The 23,872-nt window shown below is 43.7% G+C and overlaps 1 protein-coding gene across 3 annotated transcripts in view; it reads right to left on the bottom strand.

The window, feature by feature from the left end:
* Nucleotides 1-23,872, bottom strand: part of LOC117433404 (vesicle-fusing ATPase) — a 129,827-nt gene that overhangs the window by 25,624 nt on the left and 80,331 nt on the right. For all 3 annotated transcript variants that reach the window (XM_034055634.3, XM_034055635.3, XM_034055632.2), the window contains exons 9-14: nucleotides 22,294-22,493; nucleotides 20,835-21,000; nucleotides 20,232-20,306; nucleotides 8,637-8,824; nucleotides 1,361-1,456; nucleotides 758-914 (exon numbers count right to left, since the gene is read on the bottom strand). In XM_034055634.3, coding sequence (XP_033911525.1) covers nucleotides 758-914; nucleotides 1,361-1,456; nucleotides 8,637-8,824; nucleotides 20,232-20,306; nucleotides 20,835-21,000; nucleotides 22,294-22,493 — 882 coding nt within the window. The remainder of the gene's footprint in view (nucleotides 1-757; nucleotides 915-1,360; nucleotides 1,457-8,636; nucleotides 8,825-20,231; nucleotides 20,307-20,834; nucleotides 21,001-22,293; nucleotides 22,494-23,872) is intronic.

The following is a 23,872-nucleotide window of genomic DNA, read 5'->3' as shown; positions in this document are numbered from 1 at the left end:
CTGAGGGTGTCAGAAAAATAGATAAATTGCATTGAAATTAAATCCCAGATTATTCCACAGAACCCACTGAAGAGGCAGGGTGGATTTATCTGTAACCCTGTGTATAAAAAAGCAATCACTTATTTTCTTCATTTTGTGTCTGATCAGCTTCGTAAACCAAGGACACATTGTTGTGACTTACAATATCCACTGGTTGTCTTTATCACATATGAGACTGTATCAGTGTTTTTTGTGTTTGGTTTTTTGTTTTAGTGTTTTTAAACTTGGCAGGGAACAATCACACTTCGTTGTAAACCCCATCCTGCTCAAGAAATTAAGATCCATGCTGCTTTAAAAATAATTTGCACCATATAAAAAAAAATCTAAAAATTACTGTTTCATTGACATTTTATAACATTAATTATACAAGTCGTGCAGTCATCACCCCCAAAATGTATTTTTTGACCCATGATTCTTACTTACAAAGAAAATACATTAAAAAAAAGAATAGTCAGCTCTGTATTACAAAGGCTGACTTTAGGAAGTAATCAAAAGCCATTGGGGGAGGGGGGGTGTATGTCTTGGTTCTGGGAGTTTTGTCCATAGAGGCCAGTTTAAAAGTAGAATGAGACTTATGATACTTATTCCATTCAACCATTTTAAAAATGAGCAGTGAAGCAACATCTATTTCTACACTATGCACATGACTGGAGAGAGACTGAGAAGCAGTGTGCAGTCCTGAGATTCTTTCTCAGATTGGCCGAGCAGCAGCCCTTACCTTCCAGCAGCACGCTAACCAGTGGTGTGCGGTCGCTGTTCTTGGTTTGCTGGACCAGCAGCTCCCCATCATCCAGGACTCGGGAGACAGGGTCGCCCCACTTAATGATGCCATTCCTGATGTAGCTGGCGTAGTCCTCCTGGTGTGTGCCAAAGGCCTGGAAAGCACAGCAGGGTCTGGGTTAGTGAGCTTGTGTGATAGGGGTGATATGATATCCCAGCATAACACAGGACTGCAGTGCATAGAAAAACTGTTATCTTTTAAATAATTTACGCTGTTAAAGACAAGTATGACCTGCATTGTTAGGGATGTTGGTTTCCAAAAGCTTAAAGCAAGGGGGGCATTTTAATAATCTATTTAGATCAAAATAGATGAAACACTTCTTGTTTTAACAGTACAAACATTTGAATGTATCACTGGTCGCGGGTTAGCCAGCAGAGCTGGGCCCTGATAAGGGTGTTCAGTGGTCCTAACAGGGGTTTAGGATCAAGGCGTCCTACTGGGATTGATTTTTTTCATCAGTGACTCCCACATTTCTTTGGTTTGTCATGCCATCCTGACTGACATCAACTAATCAATCAGTCAGACGGCCAGGTTACTCACAGGTTTGATGTCGTTGTCCAGCGATGCAAAGAAATCACTGCGCTTCACCTGCAGCTTCTCTGCCTTCTCCATATCCACTTCCACTTTGGTACTGGCCTGGATTTAGAAAAAAAATATATAGATTAAAGATTAACCACATTTTCGCAATCAGATGTAAAAAGATAAAAACTATTTTTGTTGTTCTCCCTATTGTCCTATTACATTCCCTTACCACAGCTAAAACCCACAACAGCTCAGAAGAATAGAAGGTCAGTGGGTTCTGCCAATCCCACAACTTAACCAATCAACAGCAGATACCCCTTGAGGACCAGCCCTGCAGGTATCTACTTAAGCTCACCAGGTGCCTGGCCAGTAAGGGCCACTGTGGCGTGGTGAGGTGACTCAGTCCCAGCCAATTTGGCCCCTAAACCGCAGGAGTGCCAGAGCCAATGCAACGCTTCCTGTGGAATCCCTGGCGAATCTCACAGCCAGGACACAAACCTCTGCTCCCCTGACTGTATGACAGGGGAGGCCTTTACCAGGTGAGCCACTCTCATCCCTTAGATTTATAAGACTTCTAGCATTCAGCGTCCACTCGACTGCCTCCTGATACTGAATGTCAAATGAGAAGCTCATACATAGCAAAAATATGACATTAATATTAGCATTTAACACTACCTGTCTATATTGACATTTAAATGGGACAGGATAGTACCTTTACATTTCATTTTGACAACACAGTTCCTTTCAATTAACAGTTCAAAAATAGACAAAAAATAAATAAAAAATCCTGCAGACATCACACCTGCATGACCTCATGCCTCAATGTTTCAACACTATCAAATATCAAAGTGTATGTGTGTCTTATTAATCTAATCAGCTGCTTGACATTTCAACATGCTCAACATAGCCTCCTGGCCAGAACGTTCTCTGCTCCCTGCTGTGTGCGTGTGGGTGCAAAAATGCGTGGCTTGGTAAAATGCGTGGCTTGGAGCCAGGCAGGAGTTTTCTGGGCTTCCCCTTTCAGTGGGAATTACAAGCTGCCTAAACCCCAACTATGTCACCCCATCTGTACACCAGAGATATTTCAAGATGACCTCACTACACACCTAGTACTGGCTTATATCAGATCTTAGACTGGGCCTCTTAATACATTAAAAGACAGGTAACAGTTTTGTTCTGAAGGCTTTACCTTTGGTATCTTTTGGTATTTAAAATAAATCTTCTGTATGCAGTTACTCCTTTTCTATTAGAAATTCATTTTTGTCAATTCTCTCTCTCTCTGTGTAAAGTTAATTTGCACTCACTTTGGTATATCTTTTGTGGTTTATATTGTTTGAAAAAAGGTCAAAGTATTCCAGAAATATAGAAATAAACTAAAACTACATAGACCCTTAATTTTATATATTTATGTTAGAATAAATAGTTAAAAATGTAAAACATATTGTCAATTCTCACCAAGACGAACTCGGAGTCACACATTTCCTGACATAGTTCAACGGTCACTTATTGTAATTGACTTCTTATAATACACATTAACTGTTATATACACATTACAGTTTATTGTTATTTTGGAGCCCCCAAGGGAAGAAAATATTGAATAAAACTAATTCCCTAGTAGAACAGCTGAGTGTAAAGGATATTGAGAAATGTATTAACTTGCATCCAGATTAGTGGCTCTGTACTGTATTTTAGTGCTGTTTTGGGACTGCTGATCCTATGGTGCACTTCGAATTGCCATAGTGATCATGCATCAATGTCATTTCCATGACACACTGAAATGAATGGCCAGCATAAAAACTTGCAGACAAAAGTGGAGATGTTGAAAGGGGTGGATAATATACCACCGTACAAGAAAAAGAAAGATGTTGCTGCAGATTTCAACATTCCCGCGAACACCCTACCTTTCTGAAAAACCAGGATACAATACAGGCCTATGAACAACAAAACTGTGAATGCAAGTCGTCAGTGTTTCCGATTTGCTCAGTACCCTGATGTTGAGGATGCCTTGTTTTTGTGGTTTGAAAATGCCTGTTTTCAAAATGGGACATGCAGATTTTAAGTTGCAATGTATCCTTTAAAGTTCACTTACGACCGTATGTTCAATAAAATGAACAGTACTTTTAAATGTATAATACTTTTCATTGCACTGTAATTTAAAATGTAATTTCAGTGTCACTGTGACTTCAATAAAAATTGACAGTATGTATTTGGCTTCTCCTGACAATAAGAATTACTGATGAAACATTTGAAATTCTTATTAATGAGAGTTGACTGTATATACGAGGAGGCTTGGTGGTCCAGTGGTTAGAAAAAGGGGCTTGTTACCAGGAGGTTCCCAGTTCAAGCCCACAGTTTACTGTGTGTGACCCTGAACAAGACCTTGTGCTCTGTCCTTTGGATGAGATGTAAGTGACACTGCAGCAGCAGTTGTTGACCCCCTAGTCTCTGTAAGTCGCTTTGGATAAAAGCATCTACTAAATGGCTAATTAATAATAATAATAATGCCCAAGGTTATGTATCTTCAGTGATGCCATCCCTGTCAGATCAAATGAGGTTTCTACAGTACATTTGTGACTGAGCGCTAGGGTGATCAAGCTAAAGGTTTTTGTTAGTCTCAAAGGATAAACACACTTTCCTGAAATATTTGCAGCTGTAAAAAAAAAACACCCCAGATGGCCAACGATGAAGAAACATGGTTTTATGGTAAATACATGTATTCTGACCAATACAGATGAGATCAAATTGATGCATTTCACTTTAGTGTTGACACAATCTTGAAAACAAGATTCTCTGTAATTCCAAGCCGACATTGGAGTTTGTGCTGGAATTCCTCTGTGGATGGGATTGCAGCCGGCAGTGGTTCAGATCCAGTTTCAGGGGGGATATCCTCTTGGCAGCCTGCCCTTGGGAGCTCAGGACACTCGAGGACACCAGCAAACCGACAATGAGGGCTGGAGTGCCGCCTCATTTCATGGAAAGGAAACTTACCAAGCCACGCATTTTTGCTGCATTTTTATCATAGGAAAGCAGTGCCATTTGCTGAGGGAAATCCACAATGACAGAATTCAAAGTAATGTGAGAAAATGTTCAACACTACCATCCTCTACCAAAGATGGCAGGTTCTGTGACTGGTTTCTAAATAAATAAATTGTATTTATTTGTTTCTTTTCTGTTTTGCAAAGATATCTAAAACATTTTATTTCAAACTAGCCAGATGACGAAGATTACCTGTAATATGGTTTTTCGTAGGATGATGAACTCCACTCCTGAGGTGCGTTCAATAGGCAGAGCACTCCAGAGCGTTACGTGGCGTTTTCTATTGAACGACCTGCACGCCGAGAGCGCTTCCTAATATTTTTGTTGTCATTTTTGGCTTTTTAAAACTGATTATGGTATGTTTTTTTAAAGTGACGACTGTATTAGAAAAGGAAACATGGACCATTTGTAAAACTTGACAAATATGACTTCCCTCAAGATAAAACCAAAAAAAAAGTGTCAGTAACTACATTACAGAAATACAGTAGTATTAATAATTACATTTAAAATATATACAGTGCCGTGAAAAAGTATTTGCCCCGTCTGATTTTCTGCATTTTTGCACATTTTTGACACTGAATGTTATCAGATCTTCAACCAAAACCTAATATTAGATAAAAGGGACCCTGAGTGAACAAATAACACAAAAAATTGATACATATTTCATTTATTTATTAAAGATAACCCAATGCCCCCATGTGAAAAAGTAATCTCCCCCTTAGACTCAATAACTGGTTACGCCACATTTAGCAGCAATAACTACAACCAAACGCTTATTGTAGTTATTGATTAGTCTCTCACAGCGCCGTGGAGGAATTTTGGCCCTCTCCTCCATGCAGAACTGCTTCAACTCAGTGACATTTGTGGGTTTTCAAGCATGAACTGCTCGTTTCAGGTCCTGCCACAACATCTCAATGGGGTTTAGGTCTGGACTTTGACTAGGCCATTCCAAAACTTTAAATTTCTTGTTCTTCAACCATTCTGATGTAGACTTGCTTGTGTGTTTTAGATCATTGTCTTGCTGCATGACCCAGCTGCGCTTCAGCTTCAGCTCACGGATGGATGGCCTGGCATTCTCCTGTAGAATTCTCTGATACAGAGCAGAATTCATGGTTCCTTCAATGATGGCAAGGCGTCCAGGTCCTAATGCAGCAAAGCATCCCCAAACCATGACACTACCACTACCATGCTTGACCGTTGTTATGAGGTTCTTACTGTGGAATGCAGCGTTTGGTTTTCGCCAGACATAACATGGCCCATGTCGGACAAAAAGTTCCACTTTTGACTCATCTGTCCATAGAACACTGTTCCAGAACTCTTGAGGATCATCCAGGTGCTTTTTGGCAAACTTGAGACGAGCATTCGTGTTCTTTTAGTGAGCAATGGTTTCCGCCTTGCTACTCTGCCATGAATCCCATTTTTGCCCAGTGTCTTTCTGATGGTGGAGTCATGAACACTGACCTTAGCTGAGGCGAAAGAGGCCTGCAGATCCCTGGATGTTGTTCTAGGGTTCTTTGTGACTTCCTGGACAATTTTACGCCTTGCTCTTGGAGATATTTTGGCAGGACGGCCACTCCTGGGAAGATTCACTACTGTCCCAAACTTTCTCCATTTGGACAATATGGCTCCGACTGTGGTTCGGTGGAGCCCCAGAGCCTTAGAAATGGCTTTGTAACCTTTTCCAGACTGATAGGCATCAACAACTTTTTTCCGGAGGTCTACAGGAATTTTTTTTTGTTCGTGGCATGATGTGCCTCTAGAACCTGTGTGCTGACAACTTAACTCTGATGGTAAGGGCCAAAGTTAGTCAGATTTATATTGGGCAGGGCTGGCCCAAATCAGGCCTGGTTGTTAACCAAAGTACTCAAACAGCTGACCCTAATTATCCCTTTAATTGGGTTGAGTTAACTAGGGGGTGTGACAGGATGGCGCAAGGGATGAGGCCCAGAGACAGACTGCAGTTCAAACAAAATATTTTTATTAAATAAAAGACTCAAAATAAACAGGCACGAGGGCCAAACAAAAGGGTTTTTAAAACACAAATAATAAACATAAAGCAAAACTTACAGAAATAAATCTTCCAGGCTGAGCTTTGCCTTCACTGGACTGCAAAATTTCAAAAAAACAGCAAACAAAGAAAAACCCAGCAAGCAACAACAAAACCTGCTTGCTTCCTCAGCTACCTCTCTCTACTGAGGAGCTGAGGCTTTCTTTTATGTCAGGTGACTGGGTGTTAATTGATTGTTAAATTATTCCCACCTGACACAATAAACCTGGGCAGGGAGGAGAATTTAACCCCATCCATGCCAATATTTAAAAGGGCAGAGCTCTGCTCTGCCACTGGGGGGCAATAACTTTTTCACACCTGAAGACTGCATGTTTGATTACCTTGCACACCAAACAAATGAAAGAAGCACCAAACTTTGGTGTCATTTTTTCTCTCAGACTCCCTCTATATACTACTACAACCCATAAAAAAATCTGACCAAATACAATGTGAAAAATGTGCAAAAATGCAGAAAATCAGACAGGGGGCAAATACTTTTCCAACGCACTGTATATACAAAAATTGCAAAACTTGCTTAAAGCAACTGTTTTAACCCTTTGCGGTCCATTTATTCAGCGCGCGTCAGGCGCGTCAGGTCCAATTTATTTTCAGACGCGCTTTTTAAAAGTATTTTTTTTCACAGTAAAACAGGTTGAAAAGGCACTGCATATCAACAGGACACTCAATACTGCATCTCCAGCCCCGCCCCAACCCTTGTTCGCTATATTTTTTGCATACCTCTTAGTAGTACATACTGATAAATCATCTCCTGATCACTCGTTTTATCACCAAACTCCTCAATAATGCGATCCAAGTCGTTATTGTATTACTATAACATCTAAAAAAAGCTCTGCAAATGTCTGTGATGTTCTTTGAGCACTGGATGCGGAAGCAGCTATCTTGTTTGCTTATGTCCGTGTTATCTATGTGGTGTTGGGTCTATCAGTATTCATGAGATTCGCCCTTTTTTTTTTTCGGCTCCTATTGGTCTCACTCGGGCATTGAATGGTTTTCTCGGCTTTTTCCAGAGAAAAAACGACTAGAGACCTGTTTTTTATGCGTCTTTTTGATGATGTCGTACAGGGTCTGACATTGGACAGGAAAGGGAAAATTACGATTTCGGACAAGGTTTAATACACAGCGATTCTTGCCTGCTATTGTGAAACTGCTCACTCCTAATACACCGTTCAATAACTGCTAACATATGTTATGGGGCATCACGAGAGAGTGCTCTCCTTTTACTGAACACAGGGCTGGTCTCCATGTTGCTTGGTCAGGAGGATACAAACTGATCTCTTACCCAGAGATCACTGATGTAATCCTTTTCGGCGCCAAAGCCCATGTCACTTCCTCCATAAAAGCCCACGTTATAACCAATCATTGTCCAAATTTCGAAAATTAGAACAGTAAAGAAAAGAGGGTAAAGGACGGTGGGGTATAGGTGTGTGGAGTTCATCATCCTACGAAGAAACCATATTATAGGTAATCTTTGTCTTCTTACCTCGTCTGATGAACTCCACACAGACTGAACCATCCCAGTGCATTTATGACAAGAGGGTGGTTGGTAGAAATTAGTAGAGGAAGATACAATAAAGTTCTAATGCTAATAAAGATCCAAGAGGAAGGCAAGGTAGCAGCGTGGCAGATGTCCTGTATTGGGCAGATTTTAGTTTTGCCCCTATATTAACCATACTTTACCCCATGGGTTTTAATGGATCCTGAAGATGGTTTCCTTCCAAGGCAGCAACAGATTTTGATGCAGGATGAGATCCAGTTTAAATTTGTCTGTTTGGAGACAGTTTTGTGATCCCTCTACTGAGATCACAGTCTGATCCCAGCATCTTGTGTTTAAGGAGGATGACCGGCTTTGTCTGGTCGTAGCTGGAACAATGGAGCCCTTGCCTTCTGTGCTGGCAATCTCGATATCTAACACACTTAAACACAGGTCCCTGATACAACTGAGCAGGACACCACACTGTCCACCGGACACCTTGATAAAACAAACAATATCAAGGTGTTGTTCTGTAGAAATTTTATTTACCAAGACCAAATCAGTAAAATGACTATCCTGGTATAAAAGTTTGTTGAGCCGTATGACTCAGCGAGGGCCCCTGCCTTGTCTCATTGCCCAGTGCATAGCTGAGCTCAGGGTACTGACCTTGATGTGCCTTGTCTCATTGCCCAGTGCATAGCTGAGCTCAGGGTACTGACCTTGATGTGCCGGTTCATGGCAGTGGACTGAGCAGCTCTCACCAGCCCCTCCAGCTCAGCTCCACTGTAGTTCTTGGTCTCAACAGCAAGCTCTGCCACGTCCACATCAGAGGCGAGCAGGTTGAACTCCCTCATCTTGACTGTGTGGATGTGGAGGATCTGGACTCGACCCTTTTCATCGGGCAGACCTGCGAGGAAGGACCGAGGCAGATCAATACACACACAGAGCCAGAGAACCAACGGAAGAGAGGGATGCAACTGCGTGTGTGTTTTCTGTATTCAATAATGCTGCAAATTGAAAACTGGCTAAAAGAGCCATATTGATGACCAAGCAGTTCTTAAAGAGCCATACACACACACTATATATATATATATACACACACACACACATATATACATATATATATATATATATATATATATATATATATATATATACACAATATCACATTATTTTTACATACAATTACATGATTTTTTTTACATGCAATTACCCATTTATACAGTTGGGTTTTTACTGGAGCAATCTCGGTAAAGTACCTTGCTCACGGGTACAGCAGCAGTGTCCCCCACCTGGGATTGAACCTACGACCCTCCGGTCATGAGTCCAGAGCCCTAACCACTACTCCACACTGCTGCCCTATATATAGATAGATAGATATAGATATATATACTACCTGAAGTACCCACCGTTGCCCGGGGAAATTCAATATTTCAATATTTCATGCATGACAAATTGGGGAACGGTAGCCTTACGGTTTCCTATAAGTTACTGATCTTGGGTGTCGCACAATGCGCTCGGACCCCTTTCTCTTTTTTTAACTTTTTGGTTTTTTTTTGCTATTTTTAAATTCTTTAAAATTTTGGTTATATTTATTTATTTTTTGGTTTTGTGGGTTTCTTTAATTTGACATACATAGCTGCTGGATATGGGGTTACTAAATAAAGTACCCCGGGGGTCAAAATTTTGGATCCAAACATAGCCCTCGACCTTCCCCTGGATGAAAGAGGAGGCCATGCAAAGTTTGGTTGCACTGGCTCCTACGGGGTCCAAATGCATAAAGGAACAGACAGACAGACAAACTTTCTTCTTTATATATATATATAGTGGTTTGCAGAATTATTCACCCCCCTGCAAAGTTTTCACATTTTGTTGGCGCCTGAGCGTACTCCACGATGCTTTCAAATTAGACTTTACATGTAGAATCCACACAAACTACTCCACATTGATAAAGTTAAAAAAATGCATAAAGAATATAAATAACTAAGATTTACAGAGAAAAACAGATTAATCTCAGTTGCATAAGTATTCAACTCCTTTGCTACTGCAGCCCTAAATCAACTCAGGTGCAAATGATTTGTTTGCAAGGTCACAAAATTAGTGAAATGGTTTCAACCTGTGTGTACTCAAAGTGGTTTAACTTGTAGATCATTTCCCTCAGGTATATAAAGACGTTCAAGCTGCAACTCATATAGTGATCCAACAAAGCAACCATGAAGACCAAGGAGCTTTTGAAACAAGTCAGGGATAAGTGGTAGAGAGGCACAGAGCTGGAGAAGGGTACAAGACGCTGATTATCCCTCTCAGCACATTTCAAAGGTGCTGATTGTCCATCTCAGCACAGTGAAGTCCATTATTAAGAAGTGGAAGATGCGTCATACCACCCAGACACTACCCAGATCAGGTCATCCTCCCAAACTGAGAAGCCAGGCAAGCAGGAAACTGGTTTGGGATGTCACTCTGAAGCCAACAATGACCTTCTGTGCCTAAGCTATGGACGGGTGGCAAGAAAGAAGCCATTACTTAAAAAGCCTCATCTTAAAGCATGTATGGAGTTTGCGAAAAAGCATGTAGATGATACAGCAGACATGTGGAAAAAGGTTTTGTGGTCAGACAAGACAAAAATTGAACTTTTCGGTCTAAATTCCAAGCGTTATGTTGGCGCAAGCCCAACACTGCACAATCACCCAGTCAACACCATCCCAACTGTCAAGCATGGTGGTGGCAGCATCATGTTATGGGGATGCTTCTCTTCAGCAGAAGCACAAAGCCAAAGCCACACTGGAGTGGTTGAACAAGAAGAGAATTAATGTTCTTGAGTGGCTGTAACAGAAATATAATGAGTTCTGGTTGTAAATCTCCCTCCCGACCTGTGAGGGCGCTAAGCAGCGAGGACAGAGTTCTTTTGATGGGCTGGACTGACAGTTCTTTCCCGGGTCGGGGAGTTGGCCAGTCTGGAAGAAGGCGAGTCTCTGTTGCAAGAACGTATTGACCCGGAAGGTAAACAATGTAGCAGCCTGTGACAGTCTGGCTCGCAGTGGTGTGGTGGATGACGTCACGGACCAGGAAGTAACTGACTCCAAAACAGTGGATGGGCGGGTGAAACTGAGTGCAAAAGCACTCAGCGTATTTAATAATAAACAAACAAAATATTTAAACAAAATACAAACAAAAGGGCACGAGGGCCAAACGAATAAATAAACAAACAAGTAAGTGCCGTGCTGGATTATCCAGCACGTATTAGCAATTGTTTTTTAAATATTATTCCTTCTCTCCGCTCCCCGTACTCTCTACTCCAACACCCCAACATCAAGTGCAGAGAGCTGCAGGTTTATATACTCTGGCCAAGGGATTAACTAGTTGGTAATTATCTTATTATCCCCCGGCCAGAGTCTGCACGCGTTTGGTAAGGATGCATGACTGTCAGCTATTTAAGTAATCAGTAGCTGATCAGCCATGCATCCTCACGGGGTTTTTAAATAATAATAAAAGACGCGGCGCTTTTACCCGCGCCGCAAAAAAAAATACAAATAATAATAAATAGGGGCGGGACACTCCGCCACACATGCCCCCCCTTGTGCGCAGCACACATGGCCCCAACGGCCACCTCCCCCCTCAGTCTTAAAGTCCCGGAAGAGGGGGAAGCAAGTTACTTCTGGGGGGTGGCCATGGTGGAATCTCTGGCACCCCCCCATTCTTCGTGGCCGGCAGCTCCCTCTTCCGGGGCTCCCGCCACACTCTATCCTGCCGCGAAAGTGCGGCTGGGGGAGCTGGTCTCCTGACCTCTCCCCCCTTCCTCATGGCCGGCAGTTCCCCTCCGTGGGGCTCCGACCACATGATCTCCAGCCGCGAAAGTGCGGCTGGGGGAGCTGGTCTCCTGACCTCCCCCCCTTTCTTCATTTCTGGCAGCTCCCTTTCATGGAGCTCCGGCCATCGTGTAGCGACCCCAGGCGAAGCAGGATCCCTGGCGACCCCAGGTGAAGCCGGACCCTCGACGACCCCAGGCGAAGCAGGATCCCTGGCGACCCCAGGCAAAGCCGAACCCTCGACGACCCCAGGCGAAGCAGGATCCCCGGTGACCCTAGGCGAAGCCGGACCCTCGACGACCCCAGGCGAAGCAGGATCCCTGGCGACCCCAGGCGACGGCAGCAGCAGCGGACCCTCGGAAGGCGACGGCAGCAGCAGCGGACCCTCGGAAGGCGACGGCAGCAGCAGCGGACCCTCGGAAGGCGACGGCAGCAGCAGCGGACCCCCGGAAGGCGAACTCGGGAGGGGAGCCCCTGGCCATGGAGGCGGCAGCGGGAGCTCCACTTCTCCCTCGTACCCTGTGTCCTGTGGAGAACAAAAGGCAGCCCCAGGCGATGCAGAACAGCCATCCCCAGGCAATGGCGATGGTGGGAGGGGAAAGCAGTCCTCCCACAGCGGCTGAGACGGAACCAGCAGGTATTTACCCTCTGCTGGTGGAGCTGGGAGTGGCAAGCAGTCCTCCCACGGCGGCTGAGGCGGAACCAGCAGGTATTCACCCTCTGCTGGTGGAGGTGGGAGGGGCAAGCAGTCCTCCCACGACGGTTGAGGCAGAACCAGCAGGCATTCACCCTCTGCTGGTGGAGGTGGGAGGGGCAAGCAGTCCTCCCACGACGGTGGAGGCGGAACCAGCAGGCATTCACCCTCTGCTGGTGGAGGTGGGAGGGGCAAGCAGTCCTCCCACGACGGTGGATGTGGAACCAGCAGGCATTCACCCTCTGCTGGTGGAGGTGGCGGAGGCAGAGGCAGCTCTTGCTGCTCTGCTCCTGGTGATGGTGGAGACAGAAGCAGCTCCTGCTGCTCTGCTCCTGGTGGTGGTGGAGACAGAGGCAGCTCCTGCTGCTCTGCTCCTGGTGGTGGTGGAGGCAGAGGCGATGGGGCGGATGCTGGCCACTCAGAGGGAGGCTGTGGCGGTGCTGGCTCCCTCTGCTGTGGCGGCTGGGCTGGTGTGTGCCGTGCTCCCTTCAGCAGCATAAATAGAGGCTGCTGGGGAACACCAGCATCCTGCCCTTCTCCCCCCCAGAAAAATTCAGGGGGTTGAGCCTGTAACTCCTCCCCTTCTGGCTCTTGGGACTGCAGCTTGGGTCCTAAGGCTGTGGAAGCGCAGACTTCCACCTCTTGGGCTATGGACGCACCGACTCCCCCCTCTTTGGGCTGTGGACGCGCCGACTCCTCCCTCTTCGGCTGTGGACGCACCGACTCCTCCCTCTTGGGCTGTGGACGCACCGACTCCCCCCTCTTGGGCGTAGGACGTTCGGGCTCCTCCCACTCGGGCGTAGGACGTTCGGGCTCCTCCCACTCGGGCGTAGGACGTTCGGGCTCCTCCCACTCGGGCGTAGGACGTTCGGGCTCCTCCCACTCGGGCGTAGGACGTTCGGGCTCCTCCCACTCGGGCGTAGGACGTTCGGGCTCCTCCCACTCGGGCGTAGGACGTTCGGGCTCCTCCCCAGGCTGTGGAGGCGAAACCAGCAGGCATTCTCCCTCTGCTGGTGGAGACGGTAGCGATGGCTCCTCTCCCTCTGATGCTGGAGACGGTAGCGATGGCTCCTCTCCCTCTGATGCTGGAGACGGTAGCGATGGCTCCTCTCCCTCTGATGCTGGAGACGGTAGCGATGGCTCCTCTCCCTCTGATGCTGGAGACGGTAGCGATGGCTCCTCTCCCTCTGATGCTGGAGACGGCAGCGATGGCTCCTCTCCCTCTGGCGCTGGAGACGGCAGCGATGGCTCCTCTCCCTCTGGCGCTGGAGACGGCAGCGATGGCTCCTCTCCCTCTGGCGCTGGAGACGGCAGCGATGGCTCCTCTCCCTCTGGCGCTGGAGACGGCAGCGATGGCTCCTCTCCCTCTGGCGCTGGAGACGGCAGCGATGGCTCCTCTCCCTCTGGCGCTGGAGACGGCAGCGATGGCTCCTCTCCCTCTGCTGGTGGAGACGGTAGCGATGGCTCCTCTCCCTTTTGTGCTGGAGATGGCAGCAGCAGGGTCTCTCCCATATCCGCAGCCAGGTAGTTGAACACCATGGCTGCGATGTCTGGGAGGGAAGCTGGGTGATGTTGCTGTTCCCAGGCCTCCCAGCGCTCCCCATCTCTTGCCCACAGGAGGTTGATCACTGCAGGGAGGGCTTCCTCATAATCCCTCCCCGGCTCCACCAGCCAGTCCCAGACTCCCTCAGAGGAGAGTGCATTCGTCCTCTTTGGAGGATGCAGGTCCTCCCTCACTGGACGCTCTGGCTCCTCTTTCTCCTGCCATGGAGGGGGTTGGTCGGGTGCTATGTGACCCACTTCCCCAACAGCGAAGCACCACTCCTCACCTTTCAAGCAGGTGGGGCAGACGTCCAGCATGGTTGAGCTACAGTGGGACCTGCGACCGGCCCCACGCTGCTGTAGCTGCTGCTTCCTCCGTCCGCTTCTTCCCATATTTTTTTTTTTTTTTTTTTTTTTTCCCCCCAAAAAACACACAAAAACACTTTGAAAAAAAAAACGAACAAAAAAAACGAGCTTTTCTTTCCTGGTCCGGCTATTGGAGGCGTTTGTTTTGTCCCACGCAGGACACCATATGTGACAGTCTGGCTCGCAGTGGTGTGGTGGATGACGTCACGGACCAGGAAGTAACTGACTCCAAAACAGTGGATGGGCGGGTGAAACTGAGTGCAAAAGCACTCAGCGTATTTAATAATAAACAAACAAAATATTTAAACAAAATACAAACAAAAGGGCACGAGGGCCAAACGAATAAATAAACAAACAAGTAAGTGCCGTGCTGGATTATCCAGCACGTATTAGCAATTGTTTTTTAAATATTATTCCTTCTCTCCGCTCCCCGTACTCTCTACTCCAACACCCCAACATCAAGTGCAGAGAGCTGCAGGTTTATATACTCTGGCCGAGGGATTAACTAGTTGGTAATTATCTTATTATCCCCCGGCCAGAGTCTGCACGCGTTTGGTAAGGATGCATGACTGTCAGCTATTTAAGTAATCAGTAGCTGATCAGCCATGCATCCTCACGGGGTTTTTAAATAATAATAAAAGACGCGGCGCTTTTACCCGCGCCGCAAACAAAAATACAAATAATAATAAATAGGGGCGGGACACTCCGCCACACAGCCGCTGATTGTAAGGCAGCTGCATTAGTTTACCAAGGGGTCATGTGTGACAGCATAAAAAGGGAACGGAGACTTTTAAATCGGTTCCTTCGCTTGGGTTCAGAGACGCACGGAACTGGAAGGACCAGGACAGTTCCCAAAAAGTAAAAAGTATTTGTGAGTGTTTTGTTTGTTTGTAGCACTGTTAGTAATTGTCTTCTGTTTGTAAATTCACTAGACGGCTAACACGTCTCCAGAGCTGTCACCTTGGGCCAGCACTACCCGGAACAACAACACCACAGTCACTGTTATTTGTTATCACCCACCTTGAGCACTACTGCACGCACCCGGACTGGTGATTTGTGTTAGTAGTATTGTGGGAGCGGATAACGTGTTATTATTTGTTTTGTTTACAAATCGTTATTATTTTCCTGCCGAGCTTTACTCCAGGGGTGTATTGCTGGAGGATTATTGTTTGGTCGCCAGACCAGGATTTGTGTAAAAATAAAAATAAAATTTCCAAATTGGATTACAGTTTTCACGTGTGATTGTTTCTGCACTGCATCACCTCAGCATCCAGTCTTAATCAGCAGCCACTTTGCCACAGTGGCCCAGTCAAAGTCCTCGCTTGAATCCAATCGAAAATTTATGGCGAGACTTGAAGATTGCAGTCCATCGACGATCCCCAACAAACTTATCAGAACTGGAGCAATTTTCCCGTGAAGAATGGGCAAAAATGTCACCATCCTACTGTGCAAAGCTAGTAGAGACCTATCCAAAAAGACTCATATCAGTAATTGCTGCAAAAGGTGCTTCTACCAAGTACTGACTTAAGGGGCTGAATACTTATGCAACCAGTAAATTTCATTTTGTACATTTTCTTTGCAAGTTTTGCTGACATTTAACTTCCTCCTCATATAACAGTGTTCAGTTTAACCACTACAGCTTTGAATAAAAAAAGTTTGTTTGAAAAACTGTGCATACATTATTTGTAATTCAACAAAATGTGACATTATTGGTTGGGGGTGAATGCTTCTGCAAACCACTGTATATACAGTGCCTATAGAAAGTCTACACCACCTTGAACTTTTTTCACATTTTGTTGTGTTGGTGCCTCAGAGTTTCATGCATTTAAATGAGGATTTTTTTCCACTTATCTACACACCATACTCCACACTGTTAAGGGGAAACAGGTTTTTATTGAGAAAAAAAATATATATTAAAAATACAAAACTGAAAGATCATAATTGGATAAGTCTCCACCCCCCTGAGTTAATATTTGGTGGAGGCACCTTTGGCAGCAATTACAGCTGTGAGTCTGTTGGGATAGGTCTCTACCAACTTTGCACACCTAGATTTTGCAATATTTGATCATTCTTCTTTACAAAACTAATCAAGCTCTGTCAAGTTCCTTGGGGAGCTTTGATGGACAGCAATCTTCAAGTCATGCCACAAATTTTCGATTGGATTTAAATCAGGGCTCTGACTGGGCCACTCAAGGACATTTACCTTTTTGTTCCTTAGCCACTCCAGTGTAGCTTTGGCTGTGTGCTTTGGGTTGTTGTCATGCTGAAAGGTGAACTTCCGTCCCAGTTTCAGTGCCCCAGTCCCTGCCGATGAGAAACATCCCCATAACATGATGCTACCACCACCATGCTTCACAGTAGGGATGGTGTTCTTTGGGTGATGCGCTGTGTTGGGTTTGCGCCAAACAGAAAGTTCCATTTTAGTTTCATCAGACCACAAAACTTTTTGCCACATGGAAACAGAATCTCCTGAGTGTTTTTTTGCATACTTCAAACAGGATTCAAGGTGGGTTTTCTTGAGTAATGGCTTCCTTCTTGCCACCCTACCATACAGGCCAAATTAGTGGAGTGCTTGTTTTCACATGCACACTTTGACCAGTCTTGGCCATAAAAGCCTGTAGCTCCTGCAAAGTTGCCATTGGCCTCTTGGTAGCCTCTCTGATCAGTCTCCTTCTTGCTCGGTCATCCAGTTTGGAGGGACGGCCTGATCTAGGCAGGGTCTTGGTGGTGCCATACACCTTCCACTTCTTAATAATCGTCTTGACCGTGCTCCAAGGGATATTCAAGGCCTTTGATATTTTTTTATACCCATCCCCTGATCTGTGCCTTTCCATAACTTTGTCCCGGAGTTCTTTTGAAAGCCCCTTGGTCTTTGCTTTGAAATACATTACCCAGCAGAGGGAACCTACAGTAACTGCTGAATTTATCCTGAAATCACGTGAATCACTACAATTTAACAAAGGTGGAGGCCACTTAACTTGGTGTGTGATTTTGAAGGCGATTGGTTACACCTGAACTAATTTAGGATTGCTATTACAAGGGGGGGTGGACACTTATCCAACCAAGCTATTTCAGTTTTTATTTTTAATTAATTTTCTACAAATTTCTAGAATATTTTTTTCACTTGGAAGTTGTGGGGTAGGATGTGCAGATAAATGAAAAAAAAAAACACAACTGTTTTAATGCATTTTAATTTCAGGCTATAAGGCAACAAAAGGTGAAAATTTTGAAATGGGGTGTAGACTTTCTATAGGCACTGTATGTGTGTGTGTATATATATATATATATATATATATATATATATAGATAGAGATATGTAGATATATATATATATATATAGATATAGATATATACAGTGCCTTGCATAAGTATTCACCCCCCTTGGACTTTTCCACATTTTGTAGTGTTACAACCTGGAATTAAAATGGATTTAATTGGGATTTTTACCATTTGATTTACACAACATACTTAACACTTTGAAGGTGCAAAATATTTTTTATTGTGACACAAAAGTTAATTAAACCAAAAAAAAAAAAACATTTGTTGGTTGCAGAAGTATTCACCGCCCTGAGTCAATACTTGGTAGAAGCACCTTTGGCAGCAATTACAGCTGTGAGTCTTTTTGGGCAAGTCTCTACCAGCTTTGCACATCTGCATCCTGCAATTTTTGCCCATTCTTCTTGGCAAAATTGCTCAAGCTCTGTCAAGTTGGATGGGGACCATTGGTGAACAGCAATTTTCAAGTCTTGCCACAGATTTTCAATCGGATTGAGGTCTGGGCTTTAACTGGGCCATTCTAAGACATTCAGGTTCTTGTTTTTAAACCACTCCAGTGTAGCTTTGGCTTTGTGTTTAGGGTCATTGTCCAGCTGGAAGGTGAACCTCCGCCCCAGTCCCAGGTCTCTTGCAGACTAAAACAGGTTTTCCTCTAGAATTTCCCTGTATTTGGCTCCATCCATCTTGCCCTCAATCCTGACCAGTTTCCCAGTCCCTGCCGATGAAAAGCATCCCCATAACATGATGCTGCCACCACCATACTTCACCGTGGGGATGGTGTTCTCAGGGTGATGAGCAGTGTTGGCTTTGCGCCACACATAGCGTTTTGCGCTAAGGCCAAAAAGTTCAATTTTGGTCTCATCAGACCAGAGAACCTTTTTCCACATGTTTGCTATATCTCCCACATGCCTTTTGGCAAAATCCAAACGGGATTTGATAAAGGTTTTTTTCAGCAATGGCTTTCTTCTCGCCACTCTTCCAAAAAGCCCAGCTTTGTGGAGCGTCCGGATTGTAGTTGTCCCATGAACGGTTTCTCCCATCTCAGCTGTGGATCTCTCCAGCTCCTTCAGAGTTACCATTGGCCTCTTGGTTGCTTCTCTGACTAATGCCCTCTTACCTGGTCACTGAGTTTTGGTGGACGGCCTTCTCTGGGCAGAGTTGCGGTTGTGCCATATTCTTTCCATTTTTTAATAATGGATTTAACGGTGCTCCGGGGGATGTTCAAAGTTTGGGATATTTTTTTATAACCCAACCCTGATTGGTGCTTCTCCAGAACTTTATCCTGGACTTGTTTTGATAGCTCCTTGGTCTTCGTGATGCTGTTTTGTTTAAATATGCTCTCTAACAAACTTTGGGGCCTTCCAGAAACAGGTGTATTTAATCTGAGATCATGCAACACTAATTGCACACAGGTGGACTCCATTCAACTAATTATGTGACTTCTGAAGGCAATTGGTTGCACCAGAGCTTATTTAGGGGTGTCACAGCAAAGGGGGTGAATACTTATGCAATCAAGACTTTTCAGTTTTTTATTTGTAAATAATTTTGAAAAATATGTAGATTTTTTTCCCCGCTTCAACATGATGGACTATTTTGTGTAGATCAGTGACAAAAATCCTAATTAAATCCATTTTCAATTCCAAGTTGTAACACTACAAAATGTGGAAAAGTCCAAGGTGGGTGAATTATTATGCAAGGTACTGTATATATATATATATATATATATATATATATATATATATATATATATATATATATATATATATATATATAGACACACACACACAGAGTCGACTACACTTATTTGCATATTGGATAATTGCATAGCATGCAGCTGGTCCTTAAAGCATCACTTTCTATGACTGTATGATACGGTTAAATGCATATCCGCTAAATGCATAATTCGCTTAATTGCATGAAGCTGCGCTGTCCCGTAGTCCATTGTACATTGCATTTTAAATTGGATAATTGCATAATGCAAACAACGTTCCAGTGTTTAAAAAAAAAAAAAAAAAAAAGGAACATCTGAGTGTTTCAGCAATAGCAGTGACATAGAGCACATAGCAACAACATGACAGCTGGAAAAGCCAGCAAGAAAGACACAGTCTTGCCAAACTCATCAAGAGACTGAATGGAATGGCTCAAAAGAGTCATACTGTATATGACGCAAGAGCAATCCGTTAAGACAGCACTGACAAAGTCATACCATCTTGTGTGATCTATTTTATCATTGTAGCTTGCTTTTAAAATTAAACTGTGTTTGGTAGACTTATGTCTATATTTTTCTCGTGTATTGTACTGAGGATTTCAAGTGGCTGCTTTGAGTCTAGTGCAGTCGCTCTTTCAGTTCAAGATTTGGTTTCAACCTGGTTCTTTATTACTCAATTGAGCACCTAGGTTCTCTAAACAATGAAATATTTGGTCTCTGCACTGCACAATTTAATCATTAGGGACATGGCTGGAACAAGGCAATGGATTGAAATGGATTGCCACAAGTGAGCATCACTGGTCTTAAAGCATGCCTTCCTTAAGTTAAAACAATCAAGGGAAAAAAAAGTTATTTTTAAATTAAAAAAATAAATAAAAAGAAGTTGTATAGAAATGAAGTGGTATAGAGACCAATTTCTTACCGATTTCCATCTTCACCTCCAATCTTCCAGGTCTCAGCAGGGCCTCGTCAATCAGGTCAGGCCTGTTGGTCATTCCTGCAGGAGACAGAACATTGAAATACACACTCAACATGTAGAGAAATACTAAGAGAAGCTTAATTCAATGACAAACATTTGTCGAAACGTCACTGAATTTACAGTGCACCTCCTCAATAACACTAGTCACGAGCCATAGTTAAGAGATTTGTGTTCTGCATTATAACGAGAATACAAGTTAGTGTAATGGCATTACAGACTATACCGTTTTATAAAGGGTTCTGTGGTATAAAGGGCTGCCTTATAACGAGGGAGTATGTATTTTAGTATTTCTAAATGCAACACTATTGAGTGTTTAATAGTTATGGGAGACTCAACATATAACTATCTGCAAAATCCTCCCTATGTCTATGAAACATCCCTCAGACTATGTCGCTGTCATTATTGCGCACGCTTTACATCTACACGTTTTGCTGGCCACTGACCACTACACTTGCATAAGTGACAGGTGTGCAGACAGTATGCTTGCAGCCATGTGGTTGCACATTCTAGTTCATCTCCAAGGGGCTCTGCTGCAGGGTAGCATACCAATGACCAGGATGTTGTTGAGCTGCTCCACGCCGTCGATCTTGGACAGCAGCTGGTTCACGACTGTGTCATGGACGCCAGTGCTGCCGGCCATGCTGCCTCTCTGCTTACAGATAGCGTCAATCTCGTCGAAGATGATGATGTGGAGACCGCTGTTCGCTCCCAACTTGAACAGAGAGAAGAAATGAAGAAAGGAAATTATGATTTGTTCATTTACACTGTGGAGAAAGCTTGTGGTTGAGAGAATAAAACTATAACCAAAATAGGGAACTAATTCATGGCTGGATAATTGAAATATACCTATATAAAACTCTGCCAGACCCATTGACTTGTCTTGCAATGATTTGAATCGTTTGATGAAGCATCTTGTAGAAGCCAGTTGCCCAATGCTAATTAAGCAAATGAAAGTCATCTCAGATTTTTTTTTAAAAGGTTGTTTTAATTAAATAATTAATTACTTAATTAATTAATTATTAATTAAAATCTGCCCTTTCCAAAAGAGAATTTGGACTCTGTACTTTTTTGTAGTTGTACGGTCCTGTAAAGGATTCAATAATTGATTAATTAAAAGGCTTTTTGTTAAAATAGTACATTTACAGCAAGACTGCTCAAAGGGACACAGACGTGTGTGTCTGTGATGGATTAGGCTCCTATCAAGGCAACCCTCTGTTTTTCCAGCTCTCATACAGGGTTATGCGTCTCATTAGAAAGTGCCCTCACAATGGCAGCCTGTACCAACAACTAGCTTATTGCAAACATGCCCTTTCCAATATCTTCCAGGGCTTGTCATCAAGACCTGCTGGTCAGCGCTGTAACATTTAAAAGGTTTGGAGGGCGGTGGATTTGTTTGGGGAAGGAGTTTTATCAGCAGGCAGGCAGAAAGCCAGAGGGGCAAGTTTGAAAACACCAGAGATAACTCCCTGGCTTATTAAAGGTGCAGATGGACACCGCCACCATCTGATCTCTCAGCTCAGGCACAGAGTATCAGGCTGAGGCAAGATAGGAAACCCAACTCAGGGGAAGGTCCAATATTATTCACAAGTTTCCACATTTCAGGTTATCGTATCCGTTTACGGTAAATTACAAATATTTATTCCTGAGTTTGGAAGACAAAAATGGTCACGTTAAACTGAAAACTAATTAGCACATCTCATTATGGCAACACAGGTTGTTAAACGGTACTAACTCAGCTGAATTAATGGGATCCTTTAAGACCAAACTTGACAGTTTTGGGATCAATCAGCAACCAGACACGCAACGATGTGCACCTTGTTCATACATTGTCTTATGCTTTAAAAGTCAGTAAAACAAAATAAGACTTTTCTAACATATCTTTCTGTATATATTAGTCCTGTTTTGTTTTGTGTTAATCATATTCTAGTCTTTATCCACTTGTTCATTCCTGCGCAGTCTAACTGTATGAACCTCACCCCTTCACACCTGTCTCCCTGTGGCTTACCCTTTTCTGCTCGTCCTCAGCGTCGGCGAACAACTTGCGGATGTTGGCTTCAGACTCTCCCACGTACTTGTTGAGGATCTCTGGTCCATTCACTATCTTGGGTTCCCGCGAATTCAACATCTTCCCAATCTGTCGAGCCATCAGGGTCTTACCACAACCAGGGGGGCCATACAGGAGGATACCCTTCACATGCTTACAGCCTGGGGAGGCGAGAGAAATCATGACACCGAGCCCTTTTTAATTCTGAATTTACCACATGCTGTACTATTTTATTTTATTTATTTATTTTAATTGTGGTTCTTTTAGTATGTATTCAGATTTTGTGGGTTGCTGCAGCCTGCACACATTTTTGGATAGGACACTGTAAATGAGACCATGGTTACATAACTGAATCGAAGGGAGAAGTGGTTGGACTACTGTTCCCTCAGGGCTAAGTTGAGACCAACAAACTGACTTGTGATTAATATGTATTCAAACCTAGCCCTTCATCGTCAAAATGCCAGGCCGTCATACAGCTATTCCACCTTTTCTTTAGAGATTCAAATTCTAAAAAAAAATCTTCAGAAGACATCTATTTGTAATGAGTTCTCAGAGACGTACAACATATCCAGGAGCTTACAGATACCGTGAAGACGACTGAGTAAAAGGACACTGCAGACATGTGGCTTATTGAAAGCAGCAGGGGCAGAGTCTTGGATGTCAGCAAAAGGAGATAGTACTACCTGGAATATCAAGGCTCAAAGTCTCCAAAAGAAAAATTAATCAAGCTGGATTTTGGCAGCAATGAAATAATCTTATTTCTACAGTGTGGCTATTTCTATGGCCACTATTGCTATACTTGTAGCATGTCTGATTGTGTTATTCACAGTGATGAGGGTGCACATGATTTATATTGTATGTCCCTCGAAGGATTAACTAATTGTATTGTGACAGAACTCAAATTCAAACGCTCAGGATATATTATAGTGAACCTCAGATCTGTACAGTATAGGTACCCTTGCTGAATGACAGGATATGCTTGTTTTCTGATGATCTACCGCAACACCACAAGGTTAGCAGCAGGGACACTGACACTTAATTTGTCTCCTGGAAGTTTACAGACAGCGCTTTCATTTGCTTATTATCACACCTTTCACGTTAGAATTCCCCAAGCTGAGTAACAGAATCGTTTTCTAATGCAGCCCCACCATGGCTGGAAAAACACCTGTTTTCTCTTGACTTCAATTGACAGTGAGTGCTGTATCTCTGGCACACGCATACACATACAGACAGTAGATAATCTGCCTCTCAGCACCTGTGCAATGTGAACTTTCCAATTAGGTTCTCACCTTTACACTATCACAGAGCCCCACTCATTACTACTGCCAGACAACCCTCAACAACATATTATTACAGAAAGGTCACCATAAATATACAGTTCTGATTACTTTTTTTTTTTTTTTTTAATTTTCATTGATTTGTTTAATATTACTACATCAAGAAGACAGCAGAGCAGTGTATCAGCAGTAAGTTATACATTCAGGACACACGCTTGCATTGCTATCTTTTCAGGGACATTATCCATCCATCCATCCATCCA

The sequence above is a fragment of the Acipenser ruthenus genome, chromosome 33 (genome assembly GCF_902713425.1).
Source record: "Acipenser ruthenus chromosome 33, fAciRut3.2 maternal haplotype, whole genome shotgun sequence".
In the NCBI taxonomy this organism is placed as follows: domain Eukaryota; kingdom Metazoa; phylum Chordata; class Actinopteri; order Acipenseriformes; family Acipenseridae; genus Acipenser; species Acipenser ruthenus.
The sequence above is the reverse complement of the archived record's forward strand: the minus strand, read 5'-3'. Positions and strand labels throughout refer to the sequence as shown.